General features: G+C 35.7%; 2 protein-coding genes across 5 annotated transcripts in view; both read right to left on the bottom strand.

Annotated features, from left to right (window-relative positions):
• Nucleotides 1–3233: 3233 nt before the first annotated feature.
• LOC148851779 (gamma-secretase subunit) lies at nucleotides 3234–19109 on the bottom strand. Its single transcript, XM_088944319.1, has 2 exons — nucleotides 18774–19109; nucleotides 3234–3571 (listed from the first exon to the last, which is right to left on the bottom strand). Exons 1-2 carry the CDS (start codon nucleotides 19039–19041, stop codon nucleotides 3411–3413), a joined length of 429 nt encoding a protein of 142 aa, XP_088800445.1. The 5' UTR covers nucleotides 19042–19109; the 3' UTR covers nucleotides 3234–3410.
• A 4016-nt stretch (nucleotides 19110–23125) lies between these two features.
• GONST1 (golgi nucleotide sugar transporter 1) overlaps nucleotides 23126–26313 on the bottom strand; it is a 28540-nt gene continuing 25352 nt past the window's right edge. For all 4 annotated transcript variants that reach the window (XM_088944315.1, XM_088944318.1, XM_088944317.1 and 1 more), the window contains 3 exons: nucleotides 24947–25063; nucleotides 23659–23756; nucleotides 23126–23581 (listed from right to left, as the gene is read on the bottom strand). In XM_088944315.1, the coding sequence (XP_088800441.1) occupies nucleotides 23523–23581; nucleotides 23659–23756; nucleotides 24947–25063 (274 nt within the window). In that variant the 3' untranslated portion in view covers nucleotides 23126–23522. The remainder of the gene's footprint in view (nucleotides 23582–23658; nucleotides 23757–24946; nucleotides 25064–26313) is intronic.

Below are 26313 nucleotides of genomic sequence, written 5' to 3' on the forward strand. Positions count from 1 at the left end.
CAGCCCACACTTCAGCCATGTTAATCATAATAACTCCCAAGTTATAAGTTTTAATGTCCAAAACCTCACTAAGATGCCACATAGCATCTATATATGCTGCCACACGACGTACATAAATGCCACTTGGCATATATAGATGCCTACATGGCAATATAGGGATGCCATGTGGCATTTTAAGTCGAGTTAATGATACATGGATACCATAGGGCACACACATGTCACTGAATACACTAATGTGCTTATGATTCCATGTGAAATTCATATATGATTCCACATGTTGAAGTCTATAAGTATTATGCGTGTGGTTGATGCACACGTTTTAGAAAGTATAATTCATATCCAAGAATAAAAAAGTACAAGCTATCAAAAGTTAATTTCATGTTTTTCATGTTTTTTTATACGTTTATTGTGTTTTTTAAAAGTAAAAACACGTCAAACAAACATGATCTTGTACTTTTCATATTTTCATACTTCTAAAAGTATAAACAATACATTGAAAAGTACAACCAAGGGCATTAATGTTTAATGTTCCATCTTTGGGAAATTTCCACGCAATGGTCTCCATGATTTGATCATCACATTTGTACTCATAATATTCACATTTCCATTAAATTTTAAGAATGCATTTAACACCCGATCAAGGATATTGGGAATCTGGATTTGCTTCTCAGAGAGCGTGCCTCACACCAACTTTACAACATTTGCAACCACACATTGGGAATATGTCTCGTACATGTATATTGTCATTCGTGGGGAGATATTCTCAATGCACAAATGCAATGTGCTGTGAGGTTCTCTCAGGAGCAAATCCGAACATGATATTGGGTGAACCAATAAATTGTTAAAAACTTTATAGTTTATGCTCTTTTACTCTTTCACAAATACCAGAGAATAAAAGCAAACTTTTCCTTGTTATAGTCACCACCAGACCCATTAATGTCACTAATATTTGACCACCACTCCCTTACAAATGAATACTTTTCTTTAGGACCTTTAAAGTATATGACTAATTGCTAGCCAATTTTTTTTTTCGGTAGAGAATGGATTATACTAAGGAAAGAAACAAAGTAGTTACAAAGAGGACAGTGAGATCATCCAATTTGCTAGCTAAAAAGGGATCGCATCTGTATATAAACTTGTTTATGGTAGCTCTTTTTTTGCAAGATTGTGAGATACCAAAGTGGTTTCCCGCCTAGAAAAAGAAAAAGAATAGTCCAAATCTTTACATTCATCCAGAATATCTTTACAAAGAAAGAAAGCTTTAGGAACTTCAGTAGGATTCTTTGAGATCAGAGCCTACACTAAGGATTTGCTATCACTTTCTATCACAAAAGGACCCTTGCTAAAAGCCTTCACTAACTTAACTCCTTGAAGACAGGCACAGCCAAGTTTGTCTTACAAAAATATAATTTTTAAAAGGATAAATTGCTGAAACCTCCCTTGAAATTTCTGACTATTATTGAAACCTCCCTTGAAGTTTGATAATTACAATCACCTCTCCTAAGCCTTTTGTTATAGTTGCAAGTAGACCCTCTCTATTAGAATATTCTAAAAAGAGGCACAAAAATGTCCAAAATACCCATGCATTTATTATTGAGGCTGGTTTCTACAAAAAAAGAAACAATACAAATTTTATAAACAACAAAAATATAGAGAATTTAAAGTTGCATCTTTGCCTTTGGATGATTGATATGAAGGGTAAATTTGGAAAATAAATCAATTTCAGAAAATATATTGAAAGCTTTGGGCTAGCAATTCACATTAGGAGAAAATTTGAAAAATAAACATTTTGATCAAAAGCAACTGCATGGGTATTTTGAACATGCCTCTTTTTAGAAGATTCTACCAAATGGGATCTACATGCAACTATGTCAGAAATGCCAGCGATGATTGCAAATATCAAACTTTCAGCAACAACCAAAAACTTTAGGGGAGGTTTTAGCAATTTACCATTTTTAAAAATATGGTTGGTGTCCTCTTCTCCATAATGGTTGTAGGAACCATCAACGTTAGCCCCTTTTTTTCCTTACAAAACTTTGTAGGAAGCCTGTTATTAAGGAGAAAAAACTAAAAGACTTTTTACTTTTGGTGGCACTTAAGCTTCCACATTTGGAATTCCACCTAAAATTTGCTTTAAGGCTTCAACTTGAATCACACTTAGCATTATGTGAATTTAGAGGATGTTTGGTATCATAGGCACTTTTCTAAAAAAATGGTGCCACATCGGATCCATGTAGGTGATTCCACTTTTCACTGCCTACATGACTGTTTGATTTAGGCAATTTTTGAAAAAATAGTGAAAAACAGGCATGCATCGTAAATCGCATCCCTCCTATTGCATGAAACATCAAATTTGGTGTTTCATGCATTGGTGAACCGTTGCCCCCAACAGCTATATGATGTGGCGCTTATGTGTATCCTATTTGTCAATGGAAAATGGTGTAATGTGTGCACATACATAAAAAAATAGTGACAGAAATCACCTTACAAAACAACATTAGTGTTGCTTACTACCTACATGGCAGAAACACTACAAAACATATGAAGGTGTTTATTTGTGAAAAATGGGTTTACTGAGCGTAGACATTTTTTTTTTGAAAATCGGTCCCAAAAAACGCCCATGCTTCGGAAACCATCTTAATTGAAAAATTACCATTTGGGTATATTCTCCATATCCTTTTTGTCATCTTTGCTACCAAAGGGGATGAAAATAAACTTGATCCTTACCCAAGAAGGCCTAGTGGCCCACCCTATTTCAAGCACACCTTAGTGCCAACAAAGATGACAAGTTGTAGATCATACTGGTAAGACCCATCAATAAAAATGGTAAAATATAGATAGACACCATGTACTTTAGGGGTAATAATAGATAGATACTTGAACATTCAATTGCAGTACCCTAAACTTTCAAAATAGACACTTGGGTTGGGTCTATCTGTTAGTATTCCATTAGTTAAACATTACATAATATAAAAAATACCATTCTCTAGTGATGATTTTATTCCCTAAAATGATCTAAAAAATACACGAAAAGGGCATTTTTTAGAATTCAGGGTACTCAAGTGTTGCAATTGAAAGTTCAGGATACCTATCTGTCACTACCCCCAAAGTACAAGGTACGTATCTGTAATTTACATCCTCTATGAAGTAGGCAGTTTCTGATTCCATTACTCCAGTAATCTAGTTCTAATTCCTGGCTCAAGGTCCATCAGACATGAGACACCAAGCTGGAATTTGTTTTGCGTCATTTTTCTTTTTTCAGATTGCCATGTTCAACATTTTGCATAGTGGTAGAAAACTATGAAACCTTTATGATATGTAATTTATCATACAAATGTAGGCTGAATTGTATTAAGGCTATGAGTAGCAGAGATATCTATGACACCTAAAAATTGAGAACAGTGCCGTGATCAATTCCAACTCGTCAGGCCTAATTTGTCAGCAACATTGTACATGACTAGATCCCCCCATATAGGGCCAAAGAGGCGCTCCCCTCCGATAGCAAATGTAAGAGCCCATGAAGAAAGGAGGACCGTGAACACAATGAACCCAATTGCTGATCCAACAACATCTGCAAAATGGAAGATCACCAAAAGGTCCAAAACCATTAAAGCATAAACACATAGCTTAATCTTGAATAAACGAACCTAGAAAATTCCATCAAATCATCTCCTAGATGGTCAGTAAAGAATTCTCATGACATAAAACACAACCAGAAAATAACTTCAGAATTTAAGTATGGGTAAACAAAAGAAAATTTGAACACATCAAATCAATATAAACTGAAAAACATTTTAATATGAATGAAATGCATTCATTTTTTTAAATCTAACTTTTCTTTTTTGGCTTCATGGGGCTACACAATGGGGGTAGTCCATCCCCCAAACCCTGGTGGCAGAGGGATTTACAATTTCAACCATGAGAAATTTTAGTCTTAAAAAAGAGAGGTTTCAAGAGAAAATTCAAAATGTTATGACTAAAGTTATGAATGTGGTGAGGCAGCTAGTTGTTTTGGCCTCTCTAGATGATGAGATGACTAGTGGGAACCTAATCCATGAAAAAAGAACAAAAACTAACATACTATGCAATCTCATAAACAAGTTGATATAGACCGCAATTGTGCAATAAAAAGAATGATTTTTGAACATTTAGTTTAGCCGTCTACCAAAGAAAGAGTGCAACCTTTACTATTCAACATACCCATTATTCCTCGAAACTATGTAAAAACATGCCATAGCTTGGAAGAAGACTTAAAAGAACTCCTCATGTGAAGATATATCTTGATGTACATTATTAGAGTAGTCCTTGTTGTACAGTATCATAGTTCTTATTATTTTATTTGTTCATTTTATCTTTCAGCCCTGTAAGGGCATTCTTGTAACTGTACATTCTTTTCATCTCTTTAATGTAAAAGAAGCTCTTTGGGGTGGGGGTTGACTATTCTTGACACCCCTAGATCTGAATTCTGTTCACATGGTATCAGGGCATGTTGCTCTTTGATCTTCTTTCTCTCTGATCCATCTTGCCTTTGTGATCTACTGAAAACCTACAGCTCTGATGAGTGGTCCTGGACTGTTTTGATCTATCCAGGAACTCCTCTTCTATTTTTTGTGCACCCAGAGAGAGAGAGATTTTATTGGATTTCTCTCGTTTGATCTCAGTTTGCAGCAAGAATTGAAAGGAATTGTCGCCTAGCCCTTCTCGACATATTCTGAAATTTTTACAGAGATCCGTGAAGTTTTGAGAGAGATCTAGACTCTTTTTCTTGGCTGCTATGCCCAGACTTACCTTTTCTGGACTGTGTGTTCAGCTTTTCCTTGTTTTGGATCTTGAACAATCTCCGGTGAAAGTAAGGGGTTTCTATCTCAGTTTTTTTTACTCTCTTGGATTGATTACAGCCTATTTCACTTGTCTTTGGATCAAGTTTTACTTCAGATTAGTTTCTTTAAGCTTCAGCCGGACCCCTATTTGTGTTATTGCCTTGCTGTAATGGCTTCAGACAGAGGTGATATCATCCCTGTAAAGATGAATGGATAGAACTATGGGATGTGGAAGTTCCACTTCGACTTTTATGTCGAGGGAAAGGGTTTAGAAGGATATCTGAATGGAACGGTCACCAAACCAGTTGATACCGAGGCCAAAGCTTTACAACAATGGAAGTTGGACAATGGTAAACTTGTTTCTTGGATTCTGAGTTCTACTGACTATCATATATCTGTACCTATGAGGAGAATGAAACAATATATGAGATGTACATGTATCTAGAAAAAGTTTATCAACAGTCCAACGTATCTAAGCAATATTAGATAGAATCAGAAATATTCTCTTACAACCAAGGAGATAGTAGGATATAGGAGTATTATTTTGGTTTTCTTGATTTATGGGTTGAATATGAGATCCAACCTTACTATTAATCAAATTTTTGTTGGTCAACTTGTTGATGAAGGAAATGTTCTCACCTTTTCTCATGATGGTTGCTTGATACAGGACCTGTACACTAGGAAGGTGAAAGGGAAGGGGCGTAGGCTGGGCTGTCTTTTTGCGTTGGAGTTCGAGAAGTCTCAATCGGGGGCATCCTCAACTTTACTTAGTTCTTCTTTGTCTGATTCTATGTTGAGTTATAGAAATAATGTTTGGGATTTATGGCATAAACGATTGGGTCATCCATATTCCCAAAAATAAAAAATTTTGTTTGACTCTGGTTTGATTAAAAATAAAATTCCCCCTGTTGATACTGTTGATGTTTCTTACACTACGTGTTGTTTGAGTAAAAGTCATGTTTTACCATTTCTTCATAAATCTGAACATGCCACTAAACCTTTTGAAATAATACATAGTGATGTTTGGTCTACTTCTATTACTTCAAGATTGGGGTACAGATATTTCGTATTATTTATAAATGATTATACCAAATATACTTGGATTTATTTTTTGTGACACAAATCAGAAGTCTTTGGTGCATTTAAATCGTTTCATACTATGGTGCAAAATCAATTCAAGTGCAATGTGACTATCCTCCGCTCAAATTCAGAGGGAGAATATAGAAATGGAGACTTCTTGGCATATTTGAGGAGTCATGGAATTTAGTCTCAGCGTAGCTGCCCAGAAACTCCACAACAGAATGGTGTAGTTGAACGGAAGAACGGACACATTCTCAGTGCTGTGCGGACATTACTACAGGAGTCTCATACTCCAACTTCGTTTTGGGTAGAAGCAGCCAATACAGTCGTGTATTTGATCAATTCTCTTCCATCCTCTGTTCTAGGCAACACCTCTCCCTTCCAAAAACTTTTTGGTTATCCCCCATATTTCTATAGCCTTCATGTTTTTGGATGTCTTTGTTTTGTTCATCTTCCTGTTCGTAAACGATCTAAATTAATTGTTTAGTCTGTTATGTGTGCCTTTGTGGGATATAGTCCTAACCACAAAGGATTTTTGTGTTATGATGTTGCTATGCGTCGTATTCGGATTTCTCGGAATGTTGAGTTTCTTGAACATATCTCCTTCTTTGCTAGGGTTGCTAGATTGTCTGCTCCTTCCATCTCTGTTTTATAGGACTTTGATTCAAATTACACTGTTACTTCCTCAATCGAGAGAGATCTTCTTGTCTTCACCCGCAAGCGGCTACGTGTCCCGGTTCCTGCACCTTCAACCCCCCTTTCCACCCGGTCCAGAGCATTCATCTCAGATATCCTCTGTAAGTGATACCTTGACCCAAGATCCTCCTATTTCAGATAGTAGTTCAGCTATTCCACTTCGTCGTTCTACCCGTATCTCTAGACCTTTGACCGCTATGGTTTTCCTTCAAATCATAGTTCCTATTCTCCTGTACTTTCTTCCACATATATCCCTAGATCTTATCAACAAACCATTAGAAGTTCTCAGTGGAAAGAAGCTAGAGATGCCGAAATTCAAGCCCTCCATGAGAATGACACTTGGGATCTTGTGCCAGCTCCTCCAGATGCCTCTACTGTTGGAAGCCGTTGGGTCTATACGATCAAATTGAAATCAGATGGCTCTCTTGATCGATATAGGCATGGTTTCAAATGTCGCCAAATGTCGCTAATGTCGCCCGACATATGTTGATGTTGAGGCTCACCGACATGAAAATGGATGGTAATATAAAAATTACATTATGTTGATCGACATTTCCTATATTTCGGAAATGTTGACCAAATCGGTCCAAATAACAAAAAAAAATACAGTTTTTCCTATTATGTTGACAAGATGTCGACTAATGTCGACTAATGTACATTAAAAATATAATACAATATATTAATAAAGATTATTCCATTAATAATTTCTATTTAATATTTCAAATAAAATATTTATAAAAAGAATTAAAAAATATAAAAACAAAAGAATAAATTAATTACTTTATAATATAATATAAAACATAAAATATTTTTCAAGTAATAAAATATTAACTAGTTGGTATTTTTAAAATATTTTTTAAAATCAGAAAATGTTTATTAAATTTTATAATAAATCATATTCTACATTTAATATAAAAAATCAGAATAAATTTAATAAAATTTATGCTAAATCATAATTTATTATAAATTTAGTATTAAAAATCATAATAAATTCATTAAGTTTTATAAGAAATCAGAATTTCTCACAATCTTAATACTACAAAAAGGAGAATCATTTTATTAAATTTATAATAAAACATGATGTATTATAACTTTAATATTTTAAAAAAATCAGAATAAATGTATTTCTATTTACTAGTGTGAAATAATTACATTAGAATTTATAATAAATCAGAATTAAAAATAGGAAAAGAAAATATCAGATAACCTTGTAAAAACATCAAAATGCATAATAAATCAGTAAGTCGTCATTTACCAATGTGTTATTGGTCTTAGTTTCTTAGCTTTATATAATGGTTGGGAATAAGATAATAGTCTAGAAATATGTATTAATGCTTCTTTTATCATTTTACAAAATATCTTTGCATATTTCCACAATGTCTCTAATTTTTACAATATTTCCCCTCAACATTTCTGACATATGTCCTATATTTTGGTAAGCAACATTTTCATTGACATCGACATTTTAAACCTTGAATATAAGGCCCAATTAGTTGCCCAAGGATACAATCAAGAATATGGGATTGATTATGAAGAAACATTTGCCCCGATCGCTAAGATCACAACAGTTCGGACTCTTATGACCATTTCTGTTGTTTATTCCTGGACTATTTATCAATTAGATGTGAAGAATGTGTTTCTTCATGGCGAATTAAAGGAGACAGTCTACATGAAACCTCCACCTAGATATTGCAGTGATCTTTCACGTGTCTGTCACCTGAAGAAGTCTTTATATGGCCTGAAGCAAGCACCCAGGGCTTGGTTTGAGCGCTTCCAAGATGTTGTTGCGGCTGGGTATAATCAGAGTTCCTCTGACTACTCCCTCTTTGTTAAGAGAAGACCCCAGGGTATTACTATTCTTCTATTATTTGTTGATGACATGCTCCTAATGGGGGATGACTATGACAACATTTGTGAGCTGAAGTTCTTACTTCATAACTCATTTCATATGAAGGACTTGGGTCCTCTCACTTACTTCTTGGGTTTGGAGGTTCATCATAGCAGTCGAGGGTATTTTATTTGTCAACAAAAATACGCCTCTGATCTCCTCAAACTAGCTGGAATTACTGATGAGAAACATGTTGATACCCCCCTGGAGCTAAATGTCAAGCTATCCAAATTCGAAGGCCTCATCCTTCCTGATGCCACCCTATACCGTCGGCTTGTTGGCTCTTTGGTCTATCTTACTATGACCAGGCCTGATATTTCACATGCTATTCAGGTCGTTAGTCAATTTGTCTCTGCCCCAAGACAACCTCATATGACTGCAGTTCGCCGCATCATCCGTTATGTTCGAGACACAACCTCTCAGGGATTGTTTTTCTCTTCCTCACCATCCATACAGTTGAGGGTTTATGCTGAAACTGATTGGGCTGGTTGCCCTGACACTCGCCGATCCACTACTGGGTGGTGTGTCTTCATGGGTGACTCTCATCTCCTGGAAGTGCAAAAAATAGCAAATTGTCTCTAAGTCTTCCACTGAAGCCAAGTATAGAGCTATGTCTTCTGCATGTAGCGAGATTGTTTGGCTGAAGTCGATTTTCATTGATCTTGGGATTTTTCTTCCTACTCCTATCCCTCTACATGCCGACAACACCAGCGTTATCAAGATCGCATCTAAACCAGTCTTTCATTAGAGGACTAAACATATCAAAGTGGATTGTCACTTTATTAGAGACCTCCTTGTTGTAGGTTCTATATCTCCTCCTCATGTTGCCTCTCACATGCAGATTGCCGACATCTTCACCAAGGCCATGACTAAGAGTCGACATCTCATTCTTGTGGGCAAACTGATGCTGATGTCTACGCATCAGTTTAAGGGGGAGTTTGAAGATATATCTTGATGTACATTAATAGAGTAGTCCTTGTTGTATAGTATCATAGTTCTTATAAGGGCATTCTTGTAATTGTACATACTTTTTATCTCTTTAATATAAAAGAGGCTCTTTGGGGTGGGGGTCGACTATTCTTGACCCCTTGTATTGCTAGAGGGTCAGCTAACCCATTAGCCAACCTTCTTTCCCACCTTAGATTCATTGTCATATTGCTGATCAACCACTTAAACCTTGATTTCATTCCTATATGCCAAAATGACCATCTCCAGTTGCTGTAGCCATCCCACCACTAGCCTGTAATCTCCTTCCACAATCAACTTATCCAGATTCAATTCTTTTGAAATCTCTGAACCTTGAATTACTGCCATAACTTCAATCCTAGCTGAGTCCCTTACACACCCCGGAAACAAAACAATGATATGTCCATATTTATTTATATTTTTTCTATTTTATAATACCATCAATCAATCACGCTCTATCACAAATATTTAAGGGAACAGTATGAATATAACAAAATACAAACATACACAGTATCACTAAAATTCTTTATTTTATTTATAATTTCTTTTTAAATGTCATGACCTGTGTTACCAAGCATTGACTAGTCAGCTGAGGGTCAGACCAATTGCATCACTAACTAGTCAGTTGATACTCTTGATGTGGTTGCTTAGGATGACTAAGCATCAACTAAGGCTGTGTTTGGTTTGAAGGAAAAAGTAGGGAAAGGTAAGGAAACCTTTACAAAACTTGTGTAGGTTTCCCTACCTTTCCCTTCCTTTCCCTACCTTTTCCTTCAAACCAAACATAACCTAAGCTGACTAGTTGTTAACCAACACCAAGTGATAACATAAATACATATTTAAGACCTAAATACCACAATATAGCAAAGCATGTCTGAGAATATCTACCAATAGCAATTAGGATATGTTGGCATTCGAAATAGCACCTACATATAGTTTCAAATGATCAAAATCCATAAAAGTAACAAATTATGTATACTAATTACAGAGAAACAAGTACAAGAATGGGGCATCCACCCAAAAAGAGTAATACTAATACAAATAATGTCAAATCCATAAATAGTATTGGTTAGCATTACAAAGTTCCCTATTTTTACAATTGATCAAAAAAACAAGTTCACTATTTTCACAATTGATCAAAAAAAAGTTCACTATTTTTACAATAGAAAGGCCAAATAATTAGCCACTACAATTATCTATGACTTTTAACACTTTTTGCTTTGTTTTATTTAAATAATTTAATTTAAATATGAAAAATATCTACAAGTGTATACAATATGGCCAGTTATTCTGCTAGTTAGAGAAATAATCTTTGCATATGTATGTATCTGTTTACAGAAATACGTTGTATATCTTGATTTTTTTTTTGTTTAATAAAATATACCTATTCATAATATTTTTAAACAGTTATTTATATATAAGTTCAGGGTTAAACAAGGGAAGCTGTTGAATTCTCCTAAGCTTTCCAGAAATAAAAAGCAATTTAACTTTATTGGTGTTGAAGTAAAAACTGGAGACTTTTTTTATCAATACTATGATTATAAAACAAAGAGAAAAAATATTGTACAACCCTTCTCACTTGCAAAATAGGAGGTACAGAGAATCTCTTCTCCTGAAAATAAAAGACAAGGTTCTAAGATGAAAACTTCAGTCAAAAGTTTTCACATTGTCCCCACCTCACAATAAAAATAATTGAAATATGTCAACAACATTTGTTGGGTTTCTGCCCAACACAGACACTGATAGTGTGATCTCCTTGAGAAGAAAAGAGGGAGAGAGAGGGAGAGGCAGAGAGAATTCTGAGTCGAATCAAGGTACCTTTCTTATTACATTTAGCCTTTATTTATAGATGTACAACTGGTAGTTGTTACAACTCAAGAACCCATATGTAGAATTCAAGAAATCAAGAATCAAGACTCCCACTTGTATCTTGCTGCTATATAGCTGGCTTTATTTCACATGCCCTTTTTCTTGAGTATACCTTCTTGATGACAGGCTAACTGACTTTGTTTTGTTCTTGACTTCTAACAGCAATCTTGGTTAATATTTTGCTGAACTAGTAGAAATTTGCAAAATTTCAGGGAAACAACCTTCAATATCCATGTACATATTATTATATTCTTAGCATAGGTTCCTCAAAGCTATGTCCTATGTTTTAAAAACCGACCTGGAGATCGAACCATTTTTGCCTCCAGGTTTCGGGTCACCGGTTCGACCATCCGGGTCGAACGAGTCAAACCGTGCCATGTCAGCAATAATAAATATGTGCATGGGTATGTACAAACATGTATTTTATCAATAAATAATATATAATTATGTTCTGCATGTATTATATGTATTATTTTATATTTAATTTATGTTTGGTTATTCTGTTTTAAATTTTTTATTTGTAAAAAATATTAAAAATTTCAATTTGAGATCAAAAAGGGTTTTTTTGGCAACAATAGTGGGGCAAGGCGCCTACGACAACCTTGGGACGCATAGATCTTGGAACCTCAATCAGATATTGGAGTTCGAAGTTATGGCCTCCTGAAGTTTGCATACACATTTAGTGTGCAACCCGTGACCCGGTCACCAGGTCGAACAGGTCAAAGGTCCAACTGTCTGGGTCGGACATTTTTTGACCAAGTCAACAGTTTTTGACTGTCCACCGGGTTTTACTAAAACCTGACCTGGAATCTTCACTGGGTGATGGTTTGTGAGGGTTAATTGGCCAGGTCACAGTTGAAAACACAACCTCAAAGTTCCAACTACAGTTCATGGCAATTAAAATGCGATACTTCTTCAAAATAGACAATCTTCTCAGGAGTTTGTCGTAAGCACAAGGATTAATCATCCTTGAGTGGCAATCAGGAAGGAGTTCAGGAAAATGCTCCAAAACACTTTTTTTTACCAAAAATGGTTCATCAGAATTTTATTGCATAATGATAGAAAAAGACACACTTAGCTAAGTTAGCTAGCATGTCCGAAGTACATGGTGCAAACACTAAACCATATTGTACATCCAATACAATAACTGCCTTCCTCTTAGAAAAGGCCCTAATGTAGCTCAGTCCTATTAGCCCCTTCAATCACTACTGAGTCAGCCAACACATTTGCACTCCTTGAAATCAATTTAGATAAGATGATATGGATATCAATGATCTTGCTTCCCTGATACCATGGCAATGGATCCAAGGTGCTGACCTTTATCTATTAACCAATCAATTACAATAGTAGAGTCCCCCCAATTTCAAGTTCTAAATAACCAAAAACACAGCCAATTTCAATACTCGTAAGGCAGAATGTAATTCATCAGGAATTGAATCACCAATTCCAATTGGGCTGATATAAATTGTTAAGATTTTCACCTCCTGAATTTCTGAATAATCCCCCAATCCAAGGTTTCATAAGCTGCATCTATGGAAATTAAATTTGATTTTATGTGGCATAGGCAGTTTTCCATTCTTGTCAGATATTTGTTCTCGATATAAAGGAAGAGGAAGCATACTGCCATCCTCTCATGGTGTCATCTGCACTGAAAGGTTTCAAATTCTTCCCCTGTTCCAGCTTGCACCCAATGAACCACTCTTACTATGATTAAATCAATCAATCTTTCTATAGATTAAGATTTTTCTTTAAAATTCATGGCATTCCTTTCTTCCCATATTGTCCATATGGTAGTAGTTCTGAGATGCTTCGACATAATCTTGCCTCTTCTACTTGGTGGTGAGAAGTGGGTCTTGAACAAGCTTTCAATATCCACCAGGAGATAATATTTTTTTTTAAGAAAAGGTAATATATTATAAAAAGGCAAAAACAAGATATACAAAACCCTGCTCAATAAGAAATTGAAGCAGGGGAAGGGAACTAAAGAGCTGATTACACTTCTGATCTAGATACAAAAAGATTTCTATGGTAAAAAAAAAAAAAAAAAAAAAAAAAAAAAAAAAAAAAAAAAAAAAAAAAAAAAAAACTGAAAGACAAATCCTTTGGCTGTCTATGCACTGCAGTCCATGAGTAAATTCTTCCCCATAAGTTTTTTTCTCTTTCCTTTTTTTTTTTTTTAATTGTATCCTCTGTATTGTATTTGTTTTCAAAAATTCTCCTATTTCTCTCCAACCAAATAGACCAAGTCACTGTTGCTGGAATCACTTCCCACAAAACTCTCCCTCTCTTTGACAGACCCTTAATTTGCCAGCACCACAACAGGGAGTTCAGGTCTTTTGGGAAACAGAAACTAACTTCGAACAGCCCCAAAGCTTTCCCCCAGATCATACTAGCAAACTTACGGTGAATGAATAGATGCTCTGCATCTTCTGAAGCTGACCCACATAAGCTACATCTGCTTGGCTCCACCACCAATCCCCCTTTTGCCAGTAAATCTTCTATCAGGCATTTTCTGAGAGTGGCTGTCCATAACGGGAAGGCTACTTTAGTGGTGCAACAGACTTCCAAACTCTCTGCTCTGGGAAATTCCCTTCATCCTCTCTGTTTAACCTTTTATAGAAGGAGTTAACAGAGAAAATCCCTGAGTGATCTCCCAACCAGATTCTTCTATCCAGCCTAGAGAAATCTGGTCTGAAAGAACTAAGGGCTTGCATCATCTCCATCTAGTGGGCTATTTCCCAATCATTCAGGTTTCTTCTGAAAGTGGGACACCAGTCTCCTGTAACTCTATTATGGGAGAAACCTAAGATGCCAGGTGATCTTTATTTTGAGCTACGTCATACAGGGCTGGGAATCTCTCCTTCAGAGGGCACTCTCCACGCCACCAGTCCTTCCAGAAAAGCACCTTTGATCCGTCACCAATTTCAAATTTGAATCCCTTTTTAAAATCTGTAGCTGATTTCTGAATGCCTTTCCATACTGAGAAACCATAGGATATACTGGATTCTCCTGGATCCCAGTTAAAGTTGGTAGAGCCATATTTAGCCAAAATAACTCTTTTCTTAAGGGAAATTTAACCAAATTTCCTCCAGAACCATTTGACCAAAGACTGTTAGATTCTCCTGGATCCCAGTCTTGCCTCTTCCCCAAAGACTGTTAGATTGCTCATTCCATCTCCAGAACCATTTGACTGAGTAGGCCAAGTTGAACTTTCTTAATCTCCTCACCCCTTGGACTCCAGCTTTCCTTGGTTTACATACTCTATTCCAATTGATTAGGTGAACGTTGGACTCATCCTTCCACAGTTCCACAGCTCCACGATTCCACCCCTTCCATCCTTAATACCTTATTTCACCAGGGGATAATATAGTATTTGTAGGAATATGGAATTCGAAGGAGTCCATTGTTCAGTACATTCTAGGGCAATGAAAGCTTAGGACCAAGTGGGACCCACTCCCAAACCATAACTAAGAGAAGCAATAACCTGTGATAGGTCAAATGGCCATTGCAGCACACCACATCAGAGTCCTACAATGTGTAAATGCCAAACAGATGAAAGAAAGGGTACTGTAGTCAAAGTGTGGGGACATGTGTTGGGAAAAGGGAGAGCCTGAGTACCACAGTCCTAGGGCATGCAGCGAATTCCTACCAACCTAAAAGGGAATGGATCGACATGATTCCAAGCTTTTAAGGGTCGTTGTCAATCATGTTTGTAAAAGGGAACTTCCCAATGATGGAAGATCTCATAATCCCCATGGAACAAGAGCCTATATATAGAGAGCACCATTACGAAGAGGAGACACCGAGGTCATTTGAAGAGAAACCCTAGCAGCCCTTTTGAGAGCCTTACCCCTTACCATCTTCCTTGACACCACAGGCCAACTATCAGTCCTCCAGACAAATCTCCTTTTTGGCATAAACCTCACCCTCCCACAATATTAGTGACAAAAAGAATAGGAAATTAGAACATCATATATAGTTTCACCATTCACCTTGCAGAAATAGTGTACATCTATGGGAAGATAGGGACCAATTGGATTTTCACGTTTGAAGCATCTCGCAAGGTATTGCTTTTCAAGAGCACCTCCTAACAGAAAGCCCCGATTCTGGATGGAGTTAGACCTATCCAAATTCATTAGAAGGGAACACCTGAGGGGGAGGGAGGCGAGAACAAAGAGCCTTAAAGAAAAGGTACAAGAGAAGAATCTGCTAGTCTAAAAAGCCCAAATTCATTTACCAAATCCTCAAACCTCTTCTGGGATCTTAAAAAGTCTAGCCATCTGTTCTGGTTCATGATCCCACAATGCTCACCTTACACCAAATTTCCAAGGACAACCAGCCAAAGAAATGGAAGCATTAACAGCAATAGAAAAGTCTGGAAGTTTTGATGGAAAATACAGCTCTGATAATAGATAGAAGAAGGGAGTGTCACCCCACCAAAGGCCAGTCCAGAACTTGACACAATCCCTGTATGTTGGGTCATATTGATGGATTACAGAAAAGGACTTTTTTTATCAATAATCAACCATTTCATTAATTAATTAAAAGAGATGTGCACAAGAATACATCCACCCATTAGGGAGATAACAAGTTCTTATCTCTCATCTCTAGCCTCTCAAGAGTATAACATTACAAAGTTTCCCAGAAACATTGATCTCTCCCTAGTCCCTACCCCTTGTTTTGTTAGTGTATCAGCCATGCTGTTTGCTTCTCTTGAACCCATTGAACTCTCACTTCCATGTTTCTAGTTAACCATCTGAGCTATTTAATTTCATTTCCGTAAGGCCAATGAGCTTCTCCTTTCATTTACAACCATCCAATCACCACTCTTGAGTCTCCAACAACTAACCTGTTCAATCTCATCAACCTTGCATGACAGCCATGATTCCAGCCCTTAGAGAATTGCCTATACCAATTGGTGCTGACATTAGGGCCAAAATATGGCCATCTTCATTTCTTGAATTGCAGAAAGGAATCCAATAATAAGATAATGAATTTACAATAAGAAACTAAGGTTGTTATCCGCTCTAGTCTAGCATCCCATCAATTTGCATGAAGCCCATGTATATTTTTAATAACAAAATGCCTAAGCTTATCCATCTCTAGAAAAAAAAAGGCTTCCACAACCACTTCCCTAGTAACCAAGTTCCATAAGAACGGTTTTGGTGTGAAGTCTTGCATGATTTTCTCTAGCTTTTTATTAAGTGAAACTATACTTTTTGAAATGAATTCCAGCATATTCTTAAAGAAAATTAACCATTAATTTCTTTTTCTGTTGTTGCCGAAACTGGATGAAATTTACCAAAGACAACAAGAAGCAGTTTTTATGGGATCCAATCCTGGAAGATCATCTAGGAAAACTGATCAACCATACATTTTCTAGCCAAAATGTTACAAAACATGTTAAATCTTTACATATCAATCACATGGCTAATCCCCCCCCCCTCCCAAAACCATTCCTATTTTATGTTATAAACTATTAACTATTACACGATGGTTCTTTTCCCTTCAATAATTCATAACAAAGGGGAGATTGGTGGAGATGCCACTCATAGAATTATAGCAAGATGGGAAAAATGGAGGGGTGCTTCTAGAGTCTTATGTGATAGGTGAAAACCACTTCAGCTAGAAGGAAAATTCTATAAAACAGTTGTAAGGCCAGCTATGTTGTATGGAGAAAAGTCTTGTGCAGTTAAGGAATAGCACGTCCAAATAAATGAGTGTGGTAGAAACGTGTATGCTTAGATGGATGAGTGGTAAAACTAGAAAACATATCACTAGGTGGTTGCTCATGTGCATAGGAGACCATCTACAACACCCACTAGAAGAAGTCATCTGTTACAAGTTGAAGGGGCTAGAAGAGCTATGGCAAACAGAAAAGGACTTGGACGGAAGTAGTAAGAAATGATATAAGTGCCCATAATTTGACAATGGATATGGCATTCAACAAAATAGAATGGCAAAACAGGATTTATGTAGCCCACCCCATACAGTTGGGACTTGGGACAACTGGACAAGGCTTAGTTGATGATGATGATGACATGATGGTTCTTTTCTCAATATTGGCAGGTAGTGTAGAACCTTATGTTTAAGTCAAATAAAACTACTATAAAGTTAATGAGAACATAATATTGTACTTATGACTAGTAACTATAGATTACAATGGGATTGCAAGGAGTAGCCTAGGTAACAGTGAAAGAAAAATTAGGAATATCAGTGATAATACAAATAATAATTAATATACAACCAATAGATAAACTGAAATGAACCAGTGTTAATATTTATCCTATACATACAGTTGAAAAGGAAAAGAAAGGATAATACCCATATAGAACTAAAGCAAAAACAAAACACTTCTCTTGCAAAAAAAGGTTGAGCTCAAAAACACCACGCGGATCAAATGCCAAAAAAAAAAAATATTACCACTAGAGTCTTGGGCCAAGTAAACCCACATAAGATATCCACAACTGAACTGTTTCTTTTATTATTTGCAAATTATACAAAAACTTAATGACTAAGTGACTAACCTTTTCTATCAAGCTAATCTAAACACAAAATAAGTCAAAGAAAGTAGAACAAATGGCCCAAATTTGACAGACTCAAGCTTCTCTTTTTTCCCAATAATCTTCCAACAAAGAAACCTACATTAAATTCTAATAAAAATGCTTCCAGCCTTCCAACAATTTATTGAAACACATTGAATAGAAATGAACTGTTTCTTCTGCTTGTTTGTAAGTTATACAGAAATTTAAGTAAAATTGTCTATCCAGTACTTTGCATTTATGGTTACTAGTTGAGTGGCACATGCATTGAATATGTAGGAAGAGAGAGATGGACGAAATTTTAGGGTGGTGGTCGTAATGACATGGGCCCAACAGGCCTTGGCATTATATAGTAAAGATTTCTATTTTCTACCTTAATGCCCACAGCATGAGGCGCTGTACTTCTTGCCCTGTTGTTCTTTTGCAGTGATTTTAACTATTTGGTCTTGTAATTATAATTTATAAATGATTCTTCTCTCAATTGGAATGAAAGCAGTGGCTCAGTAGAAATGTGCTAATCTTTTCCCAATTGTTCTTGTACAGTGATGTTAAGTTTTAACAATTTAGAGTTGTAAATGATTCCTCTCTGAATTGGATTGAGGGCAGGGGGTTCGATAGAAATGTACTCCATGTTGATGCCTTCAGAGTACATGTTCCAACAAATCCTACCAACTAAAAATAAGCTTCTTTTTCTTCCATTTATTTAAGCAATTTGCACAATTATGAATTGATTTTCTCTAATAATGTAAATCAACGAAACCCAGACAGTAAAAACAGAAATTGATCATCGAACATCAAAACGCACGGCAAGGTTTACCAAATTCAAAAGCTTCTTGCAATTTATTCAAACACTTTCAGTAAAAACGAATAATTTGACAACTCTAATAGGAAGATTGTGCGATCAAAGCTTACAGCGACGAATGCCACGAAACGACGATGAATGGCGAAGGACGGGCCAGAAGTAGAAACAATTAACAGCCCAGAGCCAAGGGAGCAAGCAAAATCCGAACTTGAAGAAGCTACGAGCGTAGCTGAGAGACTCTTCTTCGGAGAGGCCGAGAGGGCCGTCTATTGTTGGCCAGAGAGGCGCAGGGTTGTTGGAAGGGCGCATGATAAGTCCTGCTGACTCCCCAAAATGCCTTCCCTCTGCTTCGTCCTGTGCGCTCCGCGCCCTCTCCATCTCTCCGTCTTGGGTGCTTGAAAATTGAAATCTAGTCAGCAGTCGAGAACGTATTGATGTATTATGTACAAAGAGTTTTGATTGTAGGATCTCTCATCTCTGTATCACAAAGGAGGCAATGATACAGTGTAACTCAACCAGCATTAAAGCATGTTACAAATCGTGATTAGAACCTTTCATCATTTCCAACACCGAGAATGATTTACCCCTGTAATATCAATGGAGCCCACCTCGTTGTGGATGGATCGGATTCGACTCAATAGCAGATGTTCCTGATTCAATCCGATCGGATGTCATAAATGGTCATTCGAATCCGAATCCGGATATTTGAATGTGATTCGATTCAATTCAAATATGAAAGATTTAATAAATTATTAAAAGAAAATTAAAAAATTTTATATAAAAACGAAAAATATAAGTATTTTTCAACTATTTTATCATATATATATGTATGTCTTTTTATACATATATATGTTTATATATAAGTCGAATTGAATAGGAGGTGATCCGAATTCCAAATTCAATTCGGATTGGACCGGATCATTTTTGCACCGTTGCAATCACTCAGTGGATAGCTCTCTCACAACACTTTGTTATTTTTTATGGGTTCAACTATGATATGGAAAAGATATCATATCTAAAAAACTTCTTACCAGTCAACTACAATCATAAATCAGGTGGTGGTAGCCAATAAGGTGTTATTTATTTAAATTCATGGGTGAATTTTGATTGGTCAAAACTCTTCCCATATTATATCTTTTCGGCATTATAGATTTTCCCTATTTTCGAGTACTCGGGACTATGATATCCAAAAGCCATGATAACTAAAAGGACTTATAGCCAATCAACCAAACTGTCATTGAAGACGCAACCAATCAAATGCTATTAATCAAAATTAAAATTATCCTAACTTGTCAAATTTCTTCCGGTATCATACCTTTCCCATCATAAAAATTGTCATTTATAATGAAGTGAAATGAGTTTGATACAAAGTGAACAAAATAAATTGAAAATCATTTATATGTAATTGAAACTTCTAAAAATTACTTAAAGCACAGCATTTAAATCGACTTTAATAATAGATATAATATATAAATTTAAATCAAATTGAATTGGAATATATTGGATTAGATGGGGGGGGGGGTTGTTAAATCTTTGACCAAATTATAAATGGATCAAATTCATATCACTTGTAATGAGTTCGAATTCAAATCGAGACATGGGATACTGATTGCAAAAGAACTTGTGAAAATCCATGATGTTGGAAAGAAATGGTACTGGAAAAGTTTTTACTAATCAAAATACATCCATGAATTTTGATAAATTCCACACGATTGGTTAACATGTTTATGATACTGGTTGATTGGTCACAAAGTTTTGGGATATCATGTCTTCCCGATATCAAAGACAAAAAACTTTGAATGAATCCCCATGAATTTTGATGAATAGAAACTGAATGGTTGCTACTTTCATGATGTCCGGTTGATTGGTTTTCAGTTTTTCAGGCATCATGCCTATAGTCGGTCTCTTTTAATATAAACACAAGTTCCAAAATTAAATTGCAAATAGGAGTCTTGCACTGCCTTGACAAAGTGTCAAACTCACCAAAATCTACATATGCAAACAAGGTAGCATCCTCATATTGCCTGGTAGACAAGGTGGACACCTAGATAATGTAATTCTTTCTATGACTCTCCAATTAATGCAGTTAACTTAAATAATATTCCCTCTAATAGTATTATTAGATTTAATAATTAAATAGTTTTAATATCAAAACATATTTATAATTTACATTATTTATTTATTTTAAATAAATTTATTTTTCAAAAAATATTGTTCTCTAAAAAAACTTTGGGGATTTAGGTTCTCACGGGGAACTCATCCTCCATCAGGGATCGAGGATGGAGGACAAATTTTATCCCCGAGAGGGATTGGGGATGGGGGTTAATTTCAGAATTGGGGTCAGGGATGTGGAATATGATCCCCGCCTTAAACCCGCCCCATTGCCATTCCTATTTAAAACTTAACTACTAGAGTGCACCAGTTGCCAAAGATTTGAGCCCATGCCTTGCAACGTGAAGGACATGTATCTAACCATTACACTACATCACTGATATTAAATATAGTTGAGCCTTGAATTTAGTTTTACCGACTTAATTGATTTAAGTGCCAATAGTTTAACAATGGATATGGCATTACATAGAATGTACTAACGGAATAGTATTCATGTAGCCAACCACGTATACTTGCGATAAGGCTTGGATGATGATGATGAACCTTGAATCTAGTTTTATTGATATATTTATTGTGATTTATGTGAGTTTTCATAGTATATCCATGAGTATCTTGATTTTTTATTTGTATCAATGTTTATCCAAATATGTTTCTTAAAATCACCTTTTCATCTAAAATTGAAGAGCTTCCATTTGATAGATATGTATCTTGTAGTGAACATCAGGGGTTGAATGGGGCTCCAAATTGAGATCTTCATTGCCATGTACATATTGGAAAGAATGAAAGAAAGAAAAATCAACAAGTAAATAGTTTGTACAGGCAGGTGTGGAAGAGATTAATCCTAGCATTATCGAATGTATGTCATATCTAAGGGAAAAAGTGAAAGAAATGGAAAGGAAAAATTCAACAGTTAAACATAATAAAATCCACAAAAATAAAACATCTTAAGGCTCAGTATGGTAAGAGTGCAAATACAAATATAGTGTGTAAAACCTTGTATTTTGAATGTATTTTCACCCTACATATTTGCCTTTGTACTCTTTTCAAACTTAGCCTAATGAAACAAAAACAAAGCAGCACCATCTGGTTTGAAAATAAGTTGGTTCTTAAAACAAAAATAGAAAACATGTTAATGGCTGAATATATGTCCTTTGTAAAGTGAAATAAAAAACATGTTCTTAAATTTCTGGTTTAAAGAACCTGTTTTCATCTAGTCATGTGGTATCATAGTCCATAATCATATAATTTCTTTGCTACAAAATTTGTTTTGTTAAAAAAAAAAAACATCGTTTTGTTGGCTTTAAAAACACGAATCGTTTTTTAAGCAAAATCAATTTGTTTTTTTTTTCCCATAAACAGAAAGTATACATGGTCCTCTCTACAAAGAGTTTCTGTACAATATTCACATCCCTTAAGGACCCCCAAAAAAGTCTATTCTCAAAAAAGATGAAAACAAATCTTCTCTAAAACATTTGACGTATCCAGGCTTTTGATCATTTCTACTGGGGTATGTGGCATTAATCATCCCCTCCTCTGAATTTGCCTTGTGAACTGTGATCAAATAATATCCCATTCCTCTCAAGACAAATGGTCCACAGGACTGCTAAATGCACAACTGCCCACAACCTTTCCCTTTATTGGAAAGACCTTGAATTTGCCAACTTGCTAAGAGCCTCAGAGATCCTTGACTGAAGCTGCACAGCACCAGAAGACAGGGATGACCTTGTAAATATGAAGCCAAATTCTGGAGGAGAAATTGCGAAAAAGGAGTAGATGTCTAGAGACTCTAGGATTCAGTCTCAATTCTCAACATTACAAAGTGGGCATAGAAGGTTAGGCAAGTTTGCTCCTTTCCTAGTAAGTATTTCCTTTGTCATAAACACTTCTCCCAGATTGTCACCCACACAAAAATTCAGGTTAGATACCTGCCGTTTTTGCTTTTTCAGGACAAAAATACAGTTCAAGAATGTGTTTTTATTTTTCTGGTATGTCAATTTCAAAAACAAATGAGAACAAAAACATGGACACCCGCTAAGAGTTCTTAAATTAGAGAAATAAGACTATAAAAAGCCCATGATACTGCAAATGTAGGAGAATGACAAGATTGAGAATATAATTACACTTCCTAGTTCTTTATCCTTGGATGCAATGCTCAAGAATCTTCCATGTCTGGAACAACTCATTTGAAAGCCTCAGTTTTTAAGTACGGTGTTATATTTGATTGGGGATAAATGGTCCGACTCTTTACTACTTTTATCATCTTCTCTGAAATTTTCTTTTGTTCTTCGTCTCAAAACTGTCCTATATTACAGTTAGCACAACACACACACACACACACACACACACAGAGGAAAAGAAACCAGCTTAAGCTGGCATTACAAAATTAGTTATTTTTTGTTGCTAATGTGTGTACACTATTATCTTGTACAACTAGCATACAACAGAAAAAAAAATGCATCTTTCCTTCGAATCACACTTCCACAAACTGGAGAAAATCATTGGTGGCAAGCCCAATATGAAACAAATAGATAAAACAAAAAGGGTATTCATCCTCCAAGAGTACCCATTCTCCTTTAATAAGTAAACTGCTGAAGAAAATAGCATGCCTAAACTAATAGCATTTTTCTTTTCTTCAGCTAGAACTTTTTGATTGATTCGTCATGATCAACGTGAAGTTCAACTGGACCTGCACGCTCATGCAGATTATCAAAATGCAGTTTGCCATATAGATCTGTCTCAAATGCATCTCAAGATTGAGATTTTTCCCACATCTTGGCTCTTGCAAAAAATACTCCTGCCAAAAGACCTGTAAAATGAAATTAAATTTTGTGAGCTTTTGGACAGAGAGACACAGTATTGGACATTCCAATAGATAGGACTTACCAAAAAGAATGCTTGAAAAATTCTCCAGACTAGTTGGGACACTGAAAAGAAGGATCCCAGCAATAGAAAGAGGTACCTTATTAAGTGACCCCACAAGGCTGCACAAGGGAGGAAACCAGTAACATTGTCAGAATACATTTGATTAAAAATTTACGCTTCAACTGAACCACAATAACCATTACAAATGATATTTGTTTGTCCCATATGGTTGGGATATGGCTTGGACGATAATGATGAAAAATGATATCAGTTTATCTGAATTTGAAGTCAAATTCAATCCAAGGCAAGCTGCATTTGATCTGTTTATAATTGGATCAAATATGGATTCACTCATATTCAATCCAATCTGGCAATGCTTTTTTTGATAGATCAATCCAGCGATACTTAAGCATATACATTTATGTCTATATAAAATTAATATGTATCTATTAGTAAAGTTGGTATCAATGTTGCAGTTTCATTGAAGTCATAGGTTCAAGTCTCATTGAAGGTATTTTCAAGCCATTTTATTCATAATATACAATATCTAAGTCACTTTTAGTTCATTCCCTTCTCACCTAAATAATAATTTAAACATTTTAGATTAATTTATTTAATGGGGTTCAATATCCAAATTTGATCCAACTCCAATTTAAATCCAACAGAAGATATAATCTGAATCTGAATATTAACAACAAATTTTAGATCTAGAATATCGGCTTTGATCCAATCTCTTTGCATATTGCAGCCCTAAGAATTTGTTATTTCTCTTTCATTGATAATGGATAAATAACTAAACATATATGGAGGACCAAAGAAAACCACCCAGCTACTACATTGCCTCAACCAACATAAAGAACATTGATTCACTAAGAGTAATGTAAAGATGTTTATCTTTTAGAGAAGGTTACTTAAGTTGGAGGTCGTAGCACCTTATCTACAGACCTCCTGACCAACTTGGCACACTGTCCAGAAGAAAACAATGAGTTGAATTGTTATAATCATCCAATGAGGCTGGCTAGTGAGTAGTGACACCAAAAGTTTCTCAGGAAAGACTAATTAAAATGTGAGTTTCATGCTCACTCCCTTACATTTCCTTGATACAGATCTATCTATCATAGAGATGCTTTTACGAGTTGGCATATCCACCATGAAATAACATCCATGAAGTTAACATAAATTAGTATAAAACAATAATTCTAATATCTCTCATAACTTGGTTCAAAATTAATATTCTAATAAATATTACCCTTGAAGCTTGATTGGACATTTCTACAAGTAGACGATGACATTATGATCTGCAGTTTACCTGTATGTTGTAGCCCCTGTTTGATGAAGAAACCACATTGATGTGAAACTGATTGCAAGGCCCAAAAAACCACTTGATGTCATCACCAGCCAGAACATAGGCATCCTTATAAGTGGCCTGCAAGTTCACTTCAGACATACATAAGGCCCAATAAGGAAAATATGAAAGAAAAAAAGAAGAGAAGCCAAATCCAACTGTCAAGACAGGCATCTTAATAGCCAGAGCAATGGCAGTGGCCAAAAGATTATTCAGTATCAGTTCAACCTATCTGTTTCTCAAGATAACACATCCTTTTTTTTTGTTATCAGGCACCTTAATTACCATCACATTCTTCTTCAAACTAGCAAAGATAAAGCCTATTTAAGTTGCTGAAATCATTAAACCACTTCAGAAAATGGAACCTTTGAAGGTTTTAATGAATTTTGCAGCAATGACCTCAACTTACTTCTAATGGGGTTTTTGTGTTTTCAATCAACTTACTCAACAACAAAACTGGTCTAACAGAGAGATACCTAGAAATTTTGAAAACCAACCCATCCATAGAAGAGTGCAAAAATCAAGTGCATAGCTGTAAATTCTATGCATCACAACAAATTTGAGCAGACCCAAGCTGAAAGGGTGCATCATCAAGGTCATCTTTTTTTTTTTCTCTCTGGGGTGGGGGAGGAGATTAATAGTTATAGGGAATTGGAAGTGTATTGGTAAAGTCACAACAGGAGGAATGATGTGCAACAAGATGAACATATTGGGGAGAATAGTATCCAAATGACACGGGCTAATGTGGATTTCAGTTATCCATATCGTGACAATGGAGAATACCAATGGACTGTCTCTTGGGATATGAAGTTGGTGTTCATGTAGGTAAATAACTGAGGAAGTTGGTCACGTATAGTAGAGCTAATTAACAACCACAAAACTAACTATACAGTAAGTTTTTAGCTAAAATAACAACAGCTTCAGTGGCCAAGGATACAGTAAACAGTTGACTGCAAATGCACTTAAAATAAGACTACAGATGTCATTTCCTAACAGTTCGTATTAGAGTTGTTTTTTCTTTTATTGGAAATAGTAACTTCATTAAATATTTCAAACTGTGTCAAAATACAACTGTAAACCCCTATTATGAAGTTGACCCAATTACATACTCACTACAACACTGCCCAAAACATGTTCTCCCTTACAGTCCCTTGTTTTGCTAAGGTATCCACTAGCCTGTTATCTGACCTTCTCCCTTGCAGTTGTAGTTCTTTCTTTGTACCGTCTTTCCAGTGATCATAGAAGCCTCTAACAGCAACATAACCTACAACTACCAGTACAACTTCTGATGTTGAGTGATTTTGTGACATTAATTCAAAAGTTCAACACCA

This window comes from Nelumbo lutea, chromosome 5 (genome assembly GCF_056320005.1).
Source record: "Nelumbo lutea isolate HS-2025 chromosome 5, American lotus-T2T, whole genome shotgun sequence".
NCBI lineage: Eukaryota > Viridiplantae > Streptophyta > Magnoliopsida > Proteales > Nelumbonaceae > Nelumbo > Nelumbo lutea.

What these genes read in the sequence shown, in the direction of transcription:
- LOC148851779 (XM_088944319.1), bottom strand. Translation starts at nt 19,041, where the DNA reads ATGGAGAGGGCGCGGAGCGCACAGGACGAAGCAGAGGGAAGGCATTTT. An exon ending in GTTTCGTGGCATTCGTCGCT is followed by an intron (nt 3,572 to 18,773) that starts GTAAGCTTTGAT and finishes TCCATTTTGCAG; the next exon opens with ATGTTGTTGGATCAGCAATT.